The 21,416-nt window shown below is 38.9% G+C and overlaps 1 protein-coding gene across 1 annotated transcript in view; it reads left to right on the top strand.

Annotated features, from left to right (window-relative positions):
• The window catches only part of FYB1 (FYN binding protein 1), a 69,872-nt gene continuing 48,456 nt past the window's right edge, over nucleotides 1-21,416 (top strand). The window contains exons 1-2 of the mRNA XM_083353524.1: nucleotides 1-31; nucleotides 16,362-17,481. Coding sequence (XP_083209650.1) covers nucleotides 29-31; nucleotides 16,362-17,481 — 1,123 coding nt within the window. The 5' untranslated portion in view covers nucleotides 1-28. The remainder of the gene's footprint in view (nucleotides 32-16,361; nucleotides 17,482-21,416) is intronic.

The raw sequence follows: 21,416 nt of genomic DNA on the forward strand, positions 1-21,416 counted from the left end.
CAGGCAAGCAAGTACAGTTTTCTCAACAATGGTAAGTGAAGGATCGTATCTTTATTAATTTCACCATAGCAGATTAAAAAAAATGAGAGAAAGTAACACAAAAGAACAGGAAGAGTTTGACTGACTGGCAAATTGTTCACAAGTAGCTGGCTCCTAAATTCCTTCAGTTCAACCTACATACTCGGAACTGTTTCTTAATCTCACAGCTTTTGAACTTTGAAGCAAGTTGTGGAGAACTTCTCTGTGTGTGTGCTAAAAGTAAGGCAATGACTAGGTTGTATTCAGCTTAAGTGATGGCAGCAGCACACCAGAACTTAGAACAAAATGGTGGAAAGGTCAGTGTTTGGATTGATATTACAGGTGTCCAAATTAAAATTCCTGGCTGCCATAGAGTTAGATTCTTCAGTCTAATCTATTTTAGAGCACTGCTGATAAGATAAAATGGCAAACAATCATTCAAGTTGCTTGATGTTCTTGGAAGAAAAGTGAGTTTAAATGCAACAGCATTTTTTAAAGTAGCAAAACTGTCAGAGATGATGAACTCAGTTACGGGCTTTGTGAAATTGGTAGTTAGAAACAGCTATAAGAGGCAAAGACCACTGAAATATATTAAAATTATATCTGCATATCAATCTCTATGTATCGTTCTCATCAGGATGTCTGTCAGATATTAGGAATTTGTGAACAAAATGTTTAATTTGGTCTCTCTGCATTAATTGAGATCAAAATATGACTTCATCTTAAAAGATAAATGTTCTTTTTGGTATTTTGTTGTGTGTTATAATCTTTCTTATACTCACATACACTGGAATTAAGGACAGGGGGAAAAGTAAAAAAAGGAGAAAGTAATGATAGTAGAAAAAAATATCCTCCTATCAAAGTGATAGTATAATTTTGAACACATTTACTAAGAAGTATGCCTCATTGATTTCAGAGAAACTAATTTCCATGTAAGTGGTCATGAAATTACAACTTTAATCAATTTATAGCCCTGTTTAGCTCATTTTTAAAAATAAAGAAAATGTATTGCTTTTTAATGTAAATTATCAAAATTTTAAATGTGTGTGTGTGTGTGTGTGTGTGTGTGTGAGAGAGAGAGAGAGAGAGAGAGAGAGAGAGAGAGAATGTCATTTAGCAACTGTTTTACAGTTATTACTGTGATGAAAAAGTAACTTTATGACCAATCCTCACATTTATGACTTTTGCAGGTCTGTAAAGCTAAGGAAAGCTGAAGTAAGTTCATAAGCATAGTCACAGTTTTACTTAGCAACCTCTTTGTTTAACAACTGACTTGTCGGTCCTAGTTGTGGACACTTAACAAGGACTATCTGTAGCTAGGTAGACTTTATACAAGCCATCTTCAGTCCATCTCAATCTCATCAGTTAGTTAGGAATTCAAAGAACTGTAGTCCCAGCATCAAAGAGCCCCTGAATGGAGAAAGTGCATCTCATGATGTTTAACCAAATCTTCCTCAACTCCTGGAGTAACTAGGAGCAACTGAACTGATTTAAGTCTATTGAATGTATCTAACAAGGATCATATTCTATTTTTTCTTCCTTTGAAAAATCCTAAGCTGCATTGTCAGAATTTTTCAGCTGTTTTTTAGATCTTGGGAATGTTGTCTTATATTCCTGTGCTTAGTTTAGAGATGTTTTTGAACCTCTAGTAGAATTTAGACAAAATAAAGAAGCAAAGTAGAATGTATATTCTGAAGAATTTGCATTGGGTATGGACTAAAAAAAACACATTTTCATGCATTTGTGTATGTATCTGGAAAGGGAGGGAGAAAGGGAGGGAGGAGAGGAGAGGAGAGGAGAGGTTTTCCTATTCTTGTCATCAGCATTGACCAATAGCTTGTGGTGTACAATAGATGAAGCCACATAGTCAAGTGCTGAATCAGCACAGTGCAACTTCATTGCAACAAGTACATGCAGGACCTTGCTCATGACCAAAAATGATATTATAAGGAAATGAACAAACAAACAATGATCTGATTTTTTTCCACCAAAGTTTCAAATGGCAGGAGAGGTCACTTAAGGATGGACGGACTGAATTTAAAGATCAGATCACTTCCTGTACCTTTGCCAATTTCAAAGCCTCCTCCTCCTCCTCTTCCCCATCCTCCTCCTCCTTCTTCTTCTTCTCCTTCTCCTTCTCCTCTCCTCCTTCTCCTCCTCCTCCTCCTCCCCCTTCTCCCCCTCCTCTTCCTCCTCCTCCTCCTCCTCCTTCTGAAAAGCTGCATCAGTGGATGGCAGAGGTTTCTTTCTGGGACAATGGGTTAGAAGTTACCCTCTACACTAATGTGGAGGGAAGTTGCTCGGCTGACCCTGTATTTCTAATACTTAGAAAAGTATTGGGGTATAATGTAATAGGCAGATCAGCTTAGCTGTCAGTACTACTTCTAGGGGTATCTTATGTGTTGTCTTTTATAAAACCAGTTTTCTAGCTTAGTTACAATGTGTGCTGGGCAGTGTGGCAATGCACTTTTATTTTGCCTTATGCCGTCTCCAGTTATAAAAACAAGAACCTCTTTGGCAAGGGAAGAATATTTGAAGAAAACTGGAAGGGAGATATCAGCTCAGTATTCTTATATAAATACAGTATGATATGCTTGCCTTTAAGCTATGTTGCACTGATGTCATCCTGAAGAATGGAATTCTTGAGACATTGCCAGTTGGCACCTACTAGTGACTCAGTGATTATAGAGCTTATGCCTTGACAGAGGGAGCAGATTCAAGGGTGTCTAACCCAATGCATTCTTATCTCTTCCATCTTCCCAGTAAAGTCCAGGGTCAGCTGGATAGAAAAACAATTAGAGCCTTGGCATTCATAACAAAGCTGATATATTGCATGGTAATGTTTTCAAACTGTGAAGTATGCCCATATGTGTAGCAATCTCCAGTCCTTGAAAAGGAGCATGGACATGCATTTTTGCTGGAGTTATTTATTAGCTTTTATGGCTGTATGCTAATTAGACCCCATTTCCATTTGCTGGAATTGTATGAAAAACACCTTAACTACAGACAGATTTGCTTTTTCTCTTCAGGCTGTCATGTGCCAAAGAATGACAGTCTATGCAAAAGCTGGAAGGAACACATATTGTTTGCGAGATAATAGTTATGTTGTTTTAACTGTAAAGAAAAATGAGCTATGCAAAGTATTAAAATAGCAACAACTAGGAAGATGCAATATATTTTGACTCTTAAAGATTCTGAATTTCTGAAAACAGAATGAAGAGCACAGAAATGGCTGTTTGACTAGCTATGTGTGTATCCCAAATAAAAATATTCAAAGTGGCATATAAACTAGGTGCATCAAAACTATATAAAAATGACATCAGAAGCAACAATTCTCTTTCTTGAAAAGTATGGTGGTTGGGCCAGTCTGATTCATTTTCACTCCTGCACATGAACAAAAAGATATCTGAAGAATCAGAGAAACAGCTAAAGTGGTATGGCTTCTCTGTTAACTCAAATTATCCCACTGCTTCACTTTGTAGATCTGCTTTGAGTGATTCAGATTTGTCCACCCCACTGAAGATTTCACAGTCCTAATCTTCTGCACAGTCATTTTCTTCCCCAATTTTATCTTGCTCAGCCAGGCTAAGAGTGAATGATCAGCCTAAAGTCATCCAATATGTTACTGGAAACTGGGGAGAGTGCAACTTTGCTGATTCTCTTGGAGGTCTTGGCAACTTGGGATACCATTCACTATGATGTCTTCCTGGACCATCTGGAAGGACTGGAAATTTGGGTTTTGATTTGTACTTCTAGTCTTTTCTATCAGATGTGTGAGAATGTATTGGTACAGTTCAATGCCAAGGCTGCTGATCTGTATACAGTAGTTCTCCAGCATGGACAAAATATACATCTACATAAAATTGCTGGGAGAGGTCATTAAGAGGTTAAAACTGAGGTACCATCAATATGCTGATGACACCCAACTATATGATTCTTTACCAAGATTCTTTACCAAGAAGGAATCAGTATCTTTAATACTGTCTAAATTTGATAATGATCCAGATGATAAAAAAAACTATCTGAAATTACATTTGGACAAAAGCATCCATTCTTGTTTGAGCAGAAGATAGAGATTAAAAAATGGAATAACTATAAATGTGTCATACACTCTGTGTTTAAATAAGCACAAACATGTTTTAATTTCTTGTAAACTTTCTTCCCTCTCTTTTTATTCATTTTATTGATGGAAAAAAAAATTGTATAATCTTTCAATGATATTTTCACAGTGGCTTACAAAAGAATAATAAGAAAGAATAGAGATAGACCTTGTTTAGTGACCATTTGAAGTTATGCTGAAAATAACTTTGTGACCAAGGAATGCATTTCATAGTGTCCCTCAATCACATGATCTTCATTTACGTTCACCATGCATTTTCTTTTGCCTGAGCTATTTTTTTTCTCTCTTGCAGAGTGGAAAACTTAGAGAAGGGATTACAAGAGAGTAAGCAGGCACATAATAGGGAATATACATAAAAGCAAATGAGCTGGCACTGGTAGTCCCAAGTGCTTATGCCTATATCTGTTTACTTTCTTGCAATCCCTTACTCCTCTATCTTTCTGTTCTACCAAGAGGGAGGGTGGAGGGAAAAAAGAATGAGGCACAGGAGATATTGCTTAAAGAGATCACTTGTTTCCTTCCCCTCACCACCGTCACCCCACTCCACCCCCAAGTATACAGATTGCTTAAACAAACATGGGAGGGCAATTAAAAAAAAAGCAAATGAGACAAAGTCTAGGCAATCTCTCCTGTGCCTGAGTCATTTTTTGTCTCCCACCAGGCACAATCCTGCAGCAGGATAGCTCAGACCTGATTGCAAGACATGTTGTTAAAGCCCTTCCCTGTTTACATCTAACCATTGTACAAATAATGATCTGGTACATTTTTTTTCCTCATCTTCTCAATGGTTTCATCATGTCTACAGTACAGAATATGAATGAAACAGATTTAAATTATCCTTGATAGGATCACTTTTAAAGTAGTATTTTCCAATATTGTGACAATGTCAAAGGGCAGCTTCAAGGTATATACATTCTGAAGGAGAGAAGTCAGATAATAGGCAGTGACTGAGAAGGGAAGAGAGGCAACAAGGAAGTAGAACTGTGACTGGAAATAGGGACAGCAAGTTTTATGGTATTATTGTTCTCTGAAATCTTAATAAGAAGTGGATAGTGTGATAGCTCAAAAATCAGAAGACGTCATCTAACATAGCAACTCTGTCAGCTATATAAAAGATGTTTGGGCAGTTATCTTGCAAAAGTCTGTATATCTGAAGCTGTCTACTAAAACCAGACAGTGTGGGGATTTCTACCTAGATAATCAGTGTGCAAAACTCAAGTGTGATTTAGATACTACAAATCAGATCAGAGGAACTTATACACCGAGTATTTCAACACAGCATGGATGGTATTGGCAGGAATCAATTTGCCTTATTTAGATGTCCTCCTTAATAAACATTATGCATCGCACTACAATTTCTGGACCATCTTCAAGAGTAGGATCATCTAGAGCAGGGGGTCCCCAATCCCTGGTCCATGGACTGGTGCCAGGCTGAAGCATGACAGCAACCCGGTCCACACAAATAAGCAAAGCCCCATCTATGGGATACAGGTAGCACACGAAACCATGCACACTCCAGTCTGTGGAAAAGCCTTTCTCCATGGAACCAGTCCCTGGTGCCCAAAAGGTTGGGGACCTCTATATAGAGGGGATCTTTTTAAAGGACACATTCTGCTTTGACAATACAATTGCTCTCTCTCTGTCTCTCTATCTCTCTGTCTCTGTCTCTGTCTCTCTCTCTCTCTCTCTCTCTTTTTCACCACAGCTTCCTGCTGGCAATGACAATTTTTAGGTTTTAATGGTATTTTAAGACAGGATGCCCAGAAAAGCTCCCTGTATAAAAATGTATTTGAAACTCTAGCTCTAATTAAATTTTTTCAGTGAGAACTATCCCTATTTTATATACATGTCTTTTGCTCCACAAGTGAGCTCCCCACTGACTGACTTACCTGACACTTTTATGACCAGCTACCCATATAGTTTCACTGCACTTTGTTTTTTTAATAAGAAATGTACCAGTATAAACATGTGAGTTATTTTTAAAATAATAAAACACAAATAAACACAAATAAAAAATACAGACCAGAATCTAGAACAAATCATGTATGCATGTAGAGGGAACAAAATTAAACTGAATTGTAATTAGATAAGTATCATACTTAGACAGAAATAACTGGTCTGAAACTGTACTTTACATGGAAATGTTTATATTTTCCTTTCGGTAAAGTAATAAAGTAAAAGCAATAAATTAATTGATGTTTGAGTTAAAATAACTACACAGTTGTTTAATATTTCACTTCTTGGCTCACCTTCCTAAGGAGCTTTGTTACTCAAGTTGGTAGACAGAAAGTAGAACTAAAAGGAAGTTTCTCATTTGACTTTATTACGAGAAATTTTTATTGTTTTGTAGCTTGCGCTGCAATAAAGGCAATGGTATGCAACTTCCTGAACAATTCATCCTGGGAAATAGTCCTCAGCATGCAAAATAAATAAATGAAGAACTGTAGCTGCTGCTTCTCCTTTCAGAGAAATCACATGGGCTCAAAATTTATTCCCAGGTTCATCAGAACGGCAAAGCATTTAGTTCCTTATTCTGTTCCCTTTCTTGCCATTCTTACCCAATACCTGACAAATACAGTAACAGAGTCTTCCTTATCTCTGTGCCCTTAAAATTAACTGGACCAAAGGGAAATTTCTGCTTCAGAGAAAAGGGAAATTTTCTGCTAGGGCCAAAGATAACTCTTTTGCATAATGTGTAGGTTTTGACCATGCACAACCCACACGCATACAGTAATGTAAAAAAGTCAATGGCATGTGCTCTGTTTCCTCACGTAGAAAGAAGGATTGGAGTAAGAGCTATGTGTTTTGTGTCCTGGTACCAAAGATAATTTAATTCCTTTATTCACAAATAAGCTAAGAGAACAAAAGGGAAGGAAAACAGCAAAATGCCCCATGAGTTATATTAACCTATCAATTGTGCCAGTTCTTCTTTGGACTATGTACTCTATGCCAGTATAGTTAAGCAAATTTATTTCCAGCTGCAGCATGATGTGTAACCCCAGAAAACAGGTCGGGTTAGAGGAGAGGAACATTTCAAACACCAATGTGCCCTTGCTCATTTATTCTGAGTAATCTCCAGTCTTTAATTCTGTCAATTGTATAACAACTAAAACTAGAATTATTAAACATTCTACATTTTCACAAGGAAGCTGTTAACAACTCTTTAATAATGCAGCGAAAGCTACAACGATTAATGTGCGCTGCAGAGCATGCTAATTTTGATGCGAGAAAGTTGCTTACCTCTTGAAATTCATTATTTCACTTCCGAGCAGGCTTTGAGCAAAAGCATTTCAGACATTCCTTGGCATAATCTCCCATTTCAATTTCAAGGAGGAAGTTAAGACCAGGTATTAAGTATTAATATTCCAAGATTAGGTCATATTTTCATTTTCTACTCTTATAGAAAGAAAAGACATAAAGATATCATAAATTCATGGCTTATTATCAGGGCCAATTCCAGCAAAGTGCTGAGCGTTTTCCATTTCTGGACCACCCTTGATGTAACTTCATTTATGCTGCTTCAGATTGGGAAAACAACATTTTCATTTGGGCTAAACCAAGCTGCTCAAACCAGAATCTTCCAACCATGATATTTTTAGGCACAAAATCAATTGGTTTAATTTTGATGCTGACGTAATGGTACCAAATTGTCCAAATCATAAATGTTCATCTTTAATATATCATACTTTCTTTTTACTCTAATATTTTGGCCATGGGCCTAACCCCCAAATGCATAGGTAATCCTCCAATTATAGCTGTAATGGAGCCTGTCTATTACTAAGTTGTAATGGTTGCATTTCATTTTTTGCAATGGTCATTAAGCAAGTCACTATGGTTGTTAAGTGAATCCATGGTTGTTAAGCAATGCTACAGCTGTTAAACCCATGCTATGTATAATAATACATTAATCGTTTTGCCCCATGGATAATAAGCCGGAAATATACTTTAATTATTTGTATAATAAACTGGTTCACTAACATATTATTCTCCATCTCATTTTCTGGTCGTTCCATTTAACAGAGGTTGTTCCTTATTAATAACCATGACTATCCAGATCAAACCGGTGTCCCATGATTTATAATAAGCCTTTTATAATGAGCCTTTTTTTCCAAAAAAAAACCCCACCCAGAAGTAAATGCCAATCACCAGGTATCAAAACCTGACCTGAAGATAATCAGGACTCCCACAATAGGCTATAGAGACGTCAAGATATATATGTTTCATTTTTCATGTCAGTTGATAAATCCTCTGTGGAAAACATGGAGAAATTTCCCTCCCGGATTTCATTTTTAGCCTACTGGAGCAATAAGACAAAACTTTTGCAATGTCAGTGCTTAAACTCTTCTTGATAATGAAACACATACAGTTCTGAGGTTGATAACTAAATATCTCATTGGTCTCAGAGACTATCAGACTTGCCAAAGATTTTGCAGCCATCCAGTCTCCAGATTGTCTTGCACTTCTAGCATTGCCAAGCCAGCAATTTCGGATATCAATTCAGGCCACTCCTTCCCCCCTTTTCTCTGATAACTCCATTGCATACATACGCCTAAGAACTGCAGGACAGCTAGCCAGCTCTATACCAAGCAGTCACTCTCGGCTAGTTGGAAGGTATGTGCTAACTCTGTGTGCCCCACTTATTTGATTTATGTGCACAGTTTGTATGCCTTATTGATTAAGTTATTTTATTTTATTTATTTGCACCAAGTATTTGTGCCTTATTAATTTGTTTGATTAGCTTTATATAGCTGCCCATCTCATATAAATGACTCTGGGTAGTTTACAAGATTAAAAGAAGCAAGGTGTCTTCTCTTGTGGTTTGTTCTCTTTAGTTGTAAGTACAGGTAGACCCTTAGTTACAACAGTTTGTTTAATGACCGTTCAAAGTTGCAACAGCACTGGAAAAAAGTGACTTATGACTATTTTTCACACTTGTGACTATTGCAGCATCCCCATGGTCACGTGATTTAGATTCGGATGCTTGACAACTGATTCATATTTATGACGGTTGCTGTGTCCATGGGTCATGTCATCTTTTGTGTCCTTCTGACAAACAAAGTCAGTGGGGAAACCAGATTCCCTTAACAACCGTGTTACTAATTTAACAGTTGCAATGATTCACTTAACAAATGTGGCAAAAAAAAACATAAAACGGGCTAAAACTCACTTAGCAACATAAATTCTGGGGGTCAATTGTGGTTGTAAGTTGTAGTAGCCCAAGATTTCCTGGAATGAATTTTCCCAAGGAGGTAACCTCTCTCCTCCTTGGCCCCATCCCATTCCCATTCCATACTCTGATTACAACAGGCAGATCTTTTTTCTGTAAAGTAACAGTGGAATAAATATGCACAATTTTTTAAAAAAAAATCTCAGCCACTGTTGTTTCTCTAAGGTAACTCCAGATGGATTTTGCAATTACACCAGGAAACCAAAGAGCAATGGGGTATTATATATCAGTGAAAGCCATGAGGATGATGGTGAACCACTGACTTTGTCCCTATCACTGAGCACAGTACTTAAACTATCTTTTGATGTCCTTATACAGGGACCCCTTGAATTACATCCATTCACTGATTTTGCATTTTGCGATTCCTCTTGGTGTAGGCTATTGTAACCATTTGAAGTTACAATGGTGTTTAAAAAAGTGACCTACCTCTGGTCCTCTCGCTTACATCTTCCAAGTGATCAAAATCCAGGCACTTGGAAATATTTATGATGGTTGCAGCATCCTGGCTCATGTGATTGCCGTTTGCAACCTTCCCAGCTGGTTTCCAACAGGCAAAGTCAATGGGGGAAACTAACAACCATGTAATTCACTTAACAACTGCAATGCTTTGCTTTACAACCTTGGCAAAAAATTGTCATAAAATTGGGCATGACTCATTTAACAGCTGCATTGCTTAGCAGTGGATATTCTGATCTCAGTTATGGTCATAAGGTAAGGACTATCTGTATTCGGTGAGAACCTTTGAGATGAATAATCCGATTTATTTGCTTGGTTGGTTGATTTGCTATTAGGACTTATATATGCAATTCTGCAATTCTGAGTGGCCCACATGGAAGGGTGGGAAGGTTAACAACATTAAATCATAGGAACAAAAAAGCAGTGACAAAAAAAGATGTAAAAAAGATGTTGAGACTCTAGAAACAGTACAGAGAAGAGCAACAAAGATGATCAGGGGACTGGAGGCTAAAATATATAAGGAATGGTTCCTGGAATTGGGTATGTCTAGTTTAATGAAGAGAAGGGTGAGGGGTGACAAGATAGCAGTGTTCCAATATCTCAGGGGCTGCCACAGTGAAGAGGGAGTCAAGCTATTCTCCAAAGGACCAGAAGGCAGGACAAGAATGGATAGAAGCTAACCAAGGAAAGAAGCAGCCTAGAACTAAGGAGAATTTTCCTGACTGAACAATTAATCAGTGGAATAACCTGCCTCCAGAAGTTGTGAATACTCCAATACTGGAAGTTTTTAAGAAGAGACTGGACAACCATTTGTCTGAAATGGTATAGGGTTTTCTGCCTGAGCAGGGGGTTGGACTAGATTACCTCCAAGGTCTGTTCCAACATTATTATAAAACTTTTATTCATAAAACATGAAACTCAGTCAACTGAACACTCAAATTGACTGGCACTAATGGTTGACACGGGCTGCTGCCAGCATCCTAGGTATCAACCAGGTATCTCCTTAAAATGTAAGATGTTCCAAGTAGCACAGTTTTTTGTAGCTTTGCTGGAGTTATTGCAGGAAGTTGCAATTTCTTGATGTGTTTTGTAAAGTTTTTGGACATAGTTCCCAGTGCCCTGATGACAATGGGTATCACTGTTACGTGTTTCATCCATAATCGCGCAGTTTCGATGGCCAGGTCGCAGTATTTCATAATTTTTTCCAGTTCTTTTTCTTCGACTCTGGCATCTCCTGGTACAGCAATATCAATCAGCTGTACGCTTTGGTTCTTTACAACTGTGATATCTGGCGTCTTATGTTCCAAATGGTGATCTGTCTGTATTCGGAAGTCCCACAAGATCTTCACCCTCTCATTCTCGACAACTTTTTCCACCCTATGTCCCCACAACTTTTGGACACAGACAAGTCGCATTTTTTACACAATGCCCGGTGGATTAGTTTAGCAATTCAGTCATGTCTAGCTTTGTAATCAGTTTGCGCGATTTTGCTGCACTCACATATTAAATGTGAAACAGTTTCAGCTTTCTTATTGCAAAGTTGGCAATTTGGATTGTCAGTAGATTTTTGTATCTTTGCTTTCATGGCATTAGTTTGTAGTGCTTGTTCTTGAGCAGCCAGTATTAAGCCTTCTGTTTCTTTCTTGATGGTTCCCATCTTAAGCCATACCCATGTCAAGTTGTTATCACATTTTCCTTCAATGTTTTTCAAATGTTGTCCATGCAAAGCTTTGGTTTTCCATCTATTTAATCTATCATCCAGCTGTTTTTCCTTATATTCTGCCTTTGTTTCTGTTATTTTGATAATGCTCTCTGTTTTCACAGCCTGCAGCAATTTTTCTGTACTTTCATTTTATTTCATTTTTCATTTCATTTTATTAAATTTATATGCCTCCCTTCTCCCTGAGGACTCAGGGCGGCTCACAACAATAAAAATTAAAAAACATAGAGTAAAAAATTTAAAAGAGAATTAAATAAATACGAAATTACAAAACAATTTAACCCAGTAAAAGCCTAATTAAAAATCGTAGTCAGTCCAGGCCCGCTTGTTCGAACAACCAGTTCTTCAGGTCATGGCAGAAGGACTGAAGGTCAGGGGTCATCTGCAGCTCCGGAGGCAACTCATTCCAGAGGGTCGGTGCACCCACAGAGAAGGCTCTCCCCCTGGGGGTCGCCAGCCGGCATTGCCTGGCCGACAGAACCCTGAGGAGGCCGACTCTGTGGGAGCGAACCGGGCGATGGGAGGTTGACAATGGCAGCAGGTGGTCTCGCAAGTACCCCAGGCCTAAGCCATGCAGAGCTTTAAAGGTTATTACCAACACCTTAAATCGCACTCGGAGGTTAACCGGAAGCCAATGCAGCTCGCACAGGAGTGGTGTAACATGGGAGTACTGAGATACTCCCATAAGCACCCGCGCAGCCGCATTTTGCACCAGTTGAAGCCTCCGGGTGCTCTTCAAGGTCAGCCCCATATAAAGAGCATTGCAGTAATCCAGGTGAGAAGTGACGAGGGCATGGGTAACTGTGCATAGGGCATCTCGGTCCAAAAAGGGCACAACTGGCACACTAGGCAAACCTGTGCGAAGGCCCCCCTGGTCACGGCCGTTAGATGATCTTCCAAATTAAGCCGTGAATCCAGGAGGACACCCAAGTTGAGAGCCCTTTCTGAGGGGGGCAATACCTCCCCCCCATCAAAAGAGAAGGAACTTGTTGGACAGTACGAGATGCCGGTATCCACAGCCACTCGGTCTTGGAGGGGTTAAGCCTGAGTCTGTTCCTTCCCATCCAGACCCGCACCACCTCCAGGCACCAGAACATCACGTCAAGAGCATCACTGGGTTGGCTCGGGGTGAAGATGAACAACTGGGTATCATCCGCATATTGGTGATGCCTCAGCCCAAAGCCATGGATGATCTCACCCAGCAGCTTCATATAAACAGGAGGGGGAGAGAACCGACCCCTGAGGCACCCCACAAGTGAGGGGCCTCGGGGTAGATCTCTGTCCCCCTGCCAATACAAACTGCGAGTGGCCCGAGAGGTAGGAGGAGAACCACCGTAAAACAGTGCCTCCCACTCCCAACCCCTCAAGCCGTCGCAGCAGGATACCATGGTCGATGGTATCAAAAGCCGCTGAGAGGTCAAGTAGGACCAGGACAGAGGAACACATAGTCATTCAAACTTTGTTTTTCTTCTTCTACAGTTTGGTGGATTTGCAGAAGCCCTCTGCCCCCTATTCTTCTTGGCAGGTACAATCTGTCAATGTTACTTCGTGGATGTAGAGCATGGTGCATGTTCAAAAGTTTACGCATTTTCCGGTCTAGGTGTTCCAATTCGGCCAGTGTCCAGTTGATAATTCCAGCTGGGTAGTGTATCACTGGGACTGCCCATGTATTAATGTCTTTAATTATATTTCCACCATTCAGCTTTGATTTTAGTATTTTGCGGACTCTTCTGATGTATTCCTTTGGTGTTGACTCTTTGACTTTTCCATTCAAGATGTCATCTGCTTCCAATATGCCTAGGTATTTGTAACCATCATCCTTTGCTAGTGCTTTCATAATACTTCCATTTCTCAGTTCTATTCCTTCTATTTTTCCTACTTTTCCTCGTTGCATGGATAATACAGCACATTTTCTAAGTCCAAAGTCCATTCTGATGTCGCTGCTAAACAGTTGAACTTTGTTGAGTATTGATTCAAGATTCAAGTTTGCATACAGTTTTAAGTCATTTTAAGTTATTATTGTTGTTGTTGTTGCTGCTGCTGCTGCTGCTGTTGCTGTTGCTGTAGTAGTAGTAGTAGAAGTAGTAGTATCATTGCAATAGACTATGCCGAGAGGAATTGCAAAACGCAAAATCAATTCGCAAATGGGAATCCAACAAATCTGCTTCCAGGACCTCCTGAAAGAGCCACAACAGTTGGCTTTCCAGAAAAACCCCAACAGAGTGGTGTGCAGTCTAATCTTAGATACAATCCTTTCCATGGTAGGACTGCGACTGAAAGTCTTATCCCCATTATCATTTTAGATTACACTTCTTCAAAAGGGGAAAAACCCAGATCTCCTCTCCCATATCTTATACCCACAGCTCTTTGTTCAGCTTGGAATGTCCCTACAATCAGAGCTCATATTTACAGATAGCTCCTGAAGAGGACTACTGAGGAAGACTTTTAATTATAACTCATCTTCTGAAGCAGTTCAGCTCTAGAGGTTTTTAGTATACCACAAACTGCTTACTGAAATGGGGAGTAAATGTGCAAGATATTTCAAACCTAACTCAACTACATCAGCAAAAAAAAAAAATGTGGCGTGATGGGGAGGAGACAAGTAGTAAAGGAAGTAGAAAGTCTTTTGAGAACTACCTGCTGTCAAGTTTCCGACGTATGGACTTTTCAAGTGGGCTTTTAAAGGTATACGGCACATTATTTTTCAGTCACTCATGGGGTTTAGGACTTAGAGCAGAGATTAGGAATCTGTAGCACTGTAGAATTGTTATGAATTGGGCAGTATTATTAATTTTGTAAATATTCCAATATATCTAGCCAAATCCTCAAGACTCCTTTATATTATGCTAGAGATTTCATAAATTCTACTTTGTAAACAAACCACTTCCAGCATGACACGTTGCTGAAAATTTTAAGTGATCCAGGAAGCAAATACGGTATCCAAAGCATGTAAAAGTATATAATGTAAGGGCAGAACACTGAGTTCTACCTTCACTATGTTTCTTTTTATGTAGAAATTCTGTAAATTTTGAAAGGTGATGATATGTCACCTCTCCTTTACTTCCTATCACCCCCATTTTTTCCTGTTGTTCAATGGTGTCTTATTCGTGGAGACTAACTGCACAGATCCCTGCATTTTTTTTGGCATTTCAGAAATGGTTTGCCATTGCTTCTTAGGCTGAGAGAAAGTATCTGGCCTCATGTCACCTAGTTGACTTTATGCCTAGATCAGGGGCAGGCAACCCTGGCTCTTTTATGACTCGTGGACTTCAACTCCCAGAATTCCTGAGATAGCCACACTGAGGGGAAAGGAGAGGTTTCCATGCTGAGCCACGCTGGCTCAGGAATTCTGGGAGTTGAAGTCCATGAGTCATAAAAGAGCCAGGGTTGCCTACCCCTGGCCTAGATTCTCCTGATTTCTAGCTTGATGCCTTAGACACTACACCAAACTGTCTCTCAATTCGTGATGTAAAGAAACATGGACACTCTCAGTCATAAGACAAATGAGGAAAGACAAAAGACTTCAAAGTCTTCCCAGGCATCAAATACTGATAGCTCAAAATCCAATCCACATATCTCCAATGACAAGCAGCAATGAGTGCAGAACTGCTTTCTCTTTTGGGGGCTTTTAGTTATGCTACATTTGTTGTAAATTATACTTTCTGTACAGGTAGTCCTTGACTTATGACCACAACCGGGCCCAAATTTCTGTTGTTAAGTAAGGCATTTGTTAAGAGGGTTTTGCCCCATTTTACGATTTTTTTGCCACAGCTGTTAAGTGAATCACTCCAGTGGATAATTTAGTAACCCGGTTTTTAAGTGAATCTGGCTTCCGCATTGGCTTTGCTTGTCAAAATGTTGCAAAAGATGATCACATGACCTTGGAACACAACAACAGTCCTAAGTATGAATCAGTTGCCAAGCATCTGAATTTTGATCACATGTTCATGGAGATGCTACAAAGTTGTAACTGTGAAAAATGGTCATAAGTCACTGTTTTCAGTGCCATTCTAACTTTGAACGGTCATTAAATGAACTATTGTAAGTCAAAGAGTACCTGTATACTGTTAGGCAAAATGTTTCCAGGAGAAAAAGCTACAAAATATGCATATGGATATTTAATGTCAGCCATCGTACGATATATCTCTTTGAGCCACAGGGAAACTGCACCAGCCATTGCTAATTGTGACATGTTTAGGTCATGCTAATATATTTTATTCCTACCATTAGAAATTCCACTGTTGAAAGGGCCCTTCCATAAAACAAAAGACAGCTGGGGCAGCATTAAAACAATTTACAATTTTGTATAGTATTTCTTTCAGATTAAGGGAACAAATTTTGGAGCTTGTTTTGTTTTGTTTTCATTTTTTGTCAAAGTAGAACTGAGATTTAGTTTATTATTTTATTATTAAACAGAGCAGGTCTTGGAAAAATATATATATATATACACACACATACATACATACATACATACATGTCTTGGCTTCAGCTTAAACAGTGGTGCAAATGTTACAGAACATAACCATCAATAGCATGTTCCGCAAATATAACAGGAAGGGAGAGAGATTATGATAGGCAAGGCAAGGAAAGATCTCGTCAGCAAAACGGCACTTGTCTGCAATCAACGTCTTGAAATACTCTATCACCACAAGTCTGTAGCAAAAGTTGAACGTTGTTAGCCATACAGGAAGCTAAACACTGAGTTAACTCTGAGCGGAGATCAGAAGCCTCAAACCAGGAAAGCCTTCAAATTAGCTACAGCCTTTGTGAACACTACTGCAAAAGAACCGCCCTGATTCTGCTTTCTTTCTACTTTGCAGGATGGCAAGGCAAATGTGAAGTCCATTATGGCGAAGTTTAATAACAACGCAGCTGAGGATGTTCATTGCCATCCGGTCAGAACTGGGGATCACCCTCCTTTGGCTAAAAAAGCAGCCTTTGAGAAGTTTGCCCAGCTTGAAAATGCTGGTCTATCTTCCATACCCAACAGCTTGTACAAGCCTTCATCGCTTAAATTGCCTCCGAGCACAAAACCTCTTCATGATGCATCAGGCAAGGATTTAAAAGCACCACCTCTGCAAAGCAGTCCTGTGGCCAGCAAGGTGAAGATGCTAGCTGAGGCTGTTAGCCGAGAAGCTAATGAAAAAATTACCTATCCAAAGCCTTTGGTTCCCAAGATTTCTAAAGGATTAAGAGAGGAAACCAAGCCAGTGTTCCCAAAGATTCCTGAGAAGAGGCTACCTGGATCTCCTCCTCAGAAAAGTGAACCAAAACCTTTAGATCAGAGATTGTTCAAACCTGAACCCCAAGGAAGTGAAGCAAAGCCTGTTTTTCCCACGGTTGCTGGAGTTAAAGAAAAATTCAACACTGCTGCCCAGGAAAACAACTCCAGGCCTCCTTTTCCAAAACCACCTCTTAAGCAAAAACCAGGTCAAAGTTTCATCCAAGGTGAAGACGTTTCCAACAAAAGTGCTTGTTTCAATCAGGGGTCACCAAGTTCCATTGGTCTCAAGTCAAAAGCTGGTTCCATCGGACCCTTGAAAGACCCCCAGGACAAGAACAGAAATGAAACCAATCCCATTAGCCCTTTCCCACCTTTGAAACCTGTCAGCAACCAGAACAATTTGCCTCAAATCCCCCCTAAAACTGTTGGGCAGCAGAATGAAGAGGCAAAACCAAAACCCATCAGGAATATTTTTCAACAAAACAAGCAAGAAGATTCTGGATCTACTTCTGGCACCATTGCTGCTAAACTGGTCAATTCATCTCGAACAGTTATGACAGGACCTTGGGTCAATAATACTGGAAAAGAAGACAAAGACAAAAATTTGCCCAGACGAAAAACACTACCTTCTGCAATGACATTGGGACCACCCCCACAGAAGCCTAATAGGCCACCAACAGTTGACCTGCATAAATTTAGGAAAAGTCATGGGGAAGGTGAGTAATGTGTCTGGATTTATGGTTGATTTTATGCTTGGCAAAAGCTTTTCTATGCTTAGAGAACATCTATCTAGCTGGTTCTATGGGTATTCTATTTAAATGTGAATTGTATATTTTCAGGGTTTGCAGCCTTAAATATTTGAAGGAACATGGTTGGGATGGTTATTATTTGCTATTAGATGCTGCTGGAACTCTGTTTCAACTTATACTGAAGTGTGGACAAAGTTCCAGAAGTGTGACGGGGCTTTGAGAAGGTCCAAGAAGATTAACAATACTTAATGTTCCTCAATAACCATTGTCTTCTCTCAAATCCCTCCTTCATTTATCTTTCCTCTCAATGAAAATCCCCCTGCTCATTTTCTTGCTTTTCGAGCTCTGTTTCATAGCAAAGTGATCTAATGAAGGTAACCTGGAGCAGCAACAATGTGACCACAACATTGCTAAGCATTTCCTTCTCTCCCCCACCCCATGCTTTGTGGATGTCATAACATCGTTGTGCTGAAAATTAATTTCCTGCTTCAACAGTAATATTCCATATCTATTGAGTAATTGCTAAACTCCAACACAGATAGAAACTCCATCTGTACAAAAGGGATAAATTTATACCAAGATAAGATGCCGTATCATTCTCCTGTCCCTATTTTAGGAGTGTGGGGAAAAACCCATAGCCTATGGTCCATGATGTTGTGAAGAGTCAGACACAACTTAGTGACCGAACAACAACAAAATAAACATAGAAACAGGTTGTAAGAAGAATTACAGCTATCTGATAAGAGTATTTTAGCACCACAGAGAGATATATCTTTCTGGATCTGTTTTTCCCTGTAATTTGGGATTTTAGACTTAAGAAATGCATGGTTTCCAGAGGCTATTCATTTGACTGACAGATAGAAATTATATGTTCATTCCACTTTCCTTTGCAAGTTTTAAGTCAACACATGTTGGAGAATCACCTTATTTTATCTTCACATTCACACTGGGTGAGAGAGTGTCAGGTTCAAGGTTAACCAGTGAACAATGGCTGGGTAAAGACTATTTTGTTTTCCCAGTCCCAGTTCTACATCTTAAATGTTACATCACACTTGTTTTTTTGATATCAAAACAGTTCAGAGTTACTGACAGGACTATCCAGGGAAGAAAAAGGATTTGGAGTGGTGGGTGTCAGAAGAGTTTACTTTTTGCTGCATACTCCCACCTGTGGTACCATCTTAGTTTTGTCCCCTCCCTGTGGATAACTCTTTTTGTTTATATGCTAAAAAGCACGTAACTATATGCACAACTGTATACAATGATATACACTATATCACTATAAAATATGCAATTATGGTGTAGATTTCACACTTTTAATATAGCAAGGTCTCCAGTTCAGTTAGCAAAAATTGCCTATTCCTTAAATATTTATTCAAACTTCATCTTTCCCTTCTTGGTTCTTTATTTCTTTTAGTTTATGCTATGGTTTTTATTATGGTTTTGCTATGAAATTTTTAGAATTGGAAGTTCACCAAGAGTTAAACCAAATAGCATGAGAAATATGCGTTTATTACATTCCAGTCTTACAGAATTATGAAAATAGCAAGAGCTGCTACTCTTACTACCTGCCTTTAGTAGGAGGAAGAAATCTTAACCCTCGCCTCCACACAAAGTTTGCTCAAACACCATTCCAAGATGACACTCTGCAAGAAAATAGTATGAGCAATGAGGCTTGTTCCTTTGTTGCTATTTGTAAGCTTATAATTATAAAAATGTGACAGCATATTTTATGCTCACATTTAATTTGATCCTCATGCTATGAAAAGTCTTATGACTACTTTATATTCCATTTGGGTAGCATTTTACTTTCCTGTTTTCCTGTTCCTCCTGTATTTTCAACATTTCTGCTTGCTAAAATTCTTTTTAATTGGATCACATTGATTGACAATACAGGTAGTCCTTGACTTACAACCACAATTGAGCCCAACATTTTTGATGCTATTGAGTTTTGACTCATTAGAGCCTTGGTGGAGCAGTGGGCTAATGCCTCCTTAAGTAACACCAGCTGCCTGCAATTAGTGCAGGTTCGCATCCCACCAGGCTCAAGGTTGACTCAGCCTTCCATCCTTCCGAGGTAGGTAAAATGAGGACCCAGATTGTTGGGGGCAATTAAGCTGACTTTGTAATAATGCCGCTTGGGGTGTGTGTGAAAGCCCTAATAAGCAGGCATATACATAGAATGAAGGCTACTGCTAAGTTTGTAAGCCACCCTGAGTCTTCGGAGAAGGGCGGGATATAAATGGAATTAAAATTTAAAAAAAATTATGACCTTTCTTGCCACAGTTGTTAAGTGAATCACTGCAGTTGTTAGTAACACAGTTAAGTGAAATTAGCTTCCCTACTGAATTTGTCAGAAGGTTGCAAAAGGTGATCACATGATCCTGGGACAAAGCAACCGTCATAAATATGAATCAGTTGCCAAGCATCTGAATATTGATTGTATGACCATGTGGATACTGTAACAGTTGTAAGTGTGAAAAATGGCCATGTCACTATTTTCAGTGCCGATGTAACTTTGAACAGTCACTAAATAAATTCTAGTCGAGGACTACCTGTACTTTTAATAATTTATTTGCTTTAGGTCTCATTTTTCCACCAAAGAAGATCGTTAAAGAAATGAACTATGAAGAAAAACCTGTTACTTGAAAAAGATCGTTTCAAAGCAGAGTTAACATAATACCAATTACCAGTCAATGTGTAGTAGTCTAATTCTTATATGATCAACATGTGAATAGCTGCAGCCATGTCCTAATCTGCTCAGGTTGCGTATTAAATATATTTGTCCATGGATGTTCTTCATCTTTGCACCATTTGGAAATTTTTAATCCATTAAGACATGATGCATGGATAGATATAGAACTCATTTGCCACATCATGTGATGATAGCCATTGCCTTAGGGGCCTTAAAAGATTAAGCAGATTCAAGGAAAATGCACCATCCCATATACTATACTTAAAGATTGACAACTTTCTCAAGCTACGTGCACCATCAAATATTCCAAATGTTTGGATCTGAATTGGGAAGGTCCAGATTCAAGTCCATTGTCAACCATGGAAATTTACTGACTAACCTCTCAGCCCAGCCTACAATATGGAATTATGGGATGAAATAAGATCCCTTCTAAGTCACCTCCTGCATAAAAATGTTGGAAATAAATCTAACAAGTGTTAGATTTATGAAATTCCAGCCATTCTGGATATTGTATTAGTTTAATTTGAAATTAATGTTGACAGCCTTCATTCTTGCAGATTATTGGACATCTTTCCAAGATATTTAACACAGCTTTATTCAAACATCTCTCCTTCCAGTTCCATTACTGTTGATCATATTAGAAGAATTATGAATGGATTTCATAACAGATAATTTGACCTTGCTTTTTCTTTCAAAATGCCTGAGAGAGATCCTAAGAACAGGATAATTTAAAATATTTGCACACTCAAAAAACACACTGAGTATCAGAGGCACACTATGCATTGTCTCTCACTCAGTAGTTCAGATCAAAAGACAAACCTCTCTGGTGGTGTGATGTACTCTCAGCAAATCATGGGACTCTGTATGTTATCATAGCCAAGATAAAAGAAACTTAGCTTAAGGCAATCATTTGCAAATGTGATTAAGTAGGAAGTGAATCTTGTTATGGAAGCTATATGGAAATATTGAAAGAAACAAAAGAAATGTATGATGTGGAAACAGGTACCTTGTAAAATACCTAACTTGTCAAAAGTTCGTTAAAAATCCCTGCTGAAAGTAGGCATGAGATTCTGAAAGGAAATTGTTCTCATAAAAGAAAGAGAGCAGATATCAAGTAGCAAAGGAGGAGGATTTGAAATCCAAGGAAAAGGAGACTGTGAGAAAGAGAAAGCTTGAAAAGTGAGGTGATGCCTAGCAGCTAAAATGGCTA

This window comes from Vipera ursinii (assembly GCF_947247035.1).
Source record: "Vipera ursinii genome assembly, chromosome: 2".
NCBI classification, from domain to species: Eukaryota; Metazoa; Chordata; class Lepidosauria; order Squamata; family Viperidae; genus Vipera; species Vipera ursinii.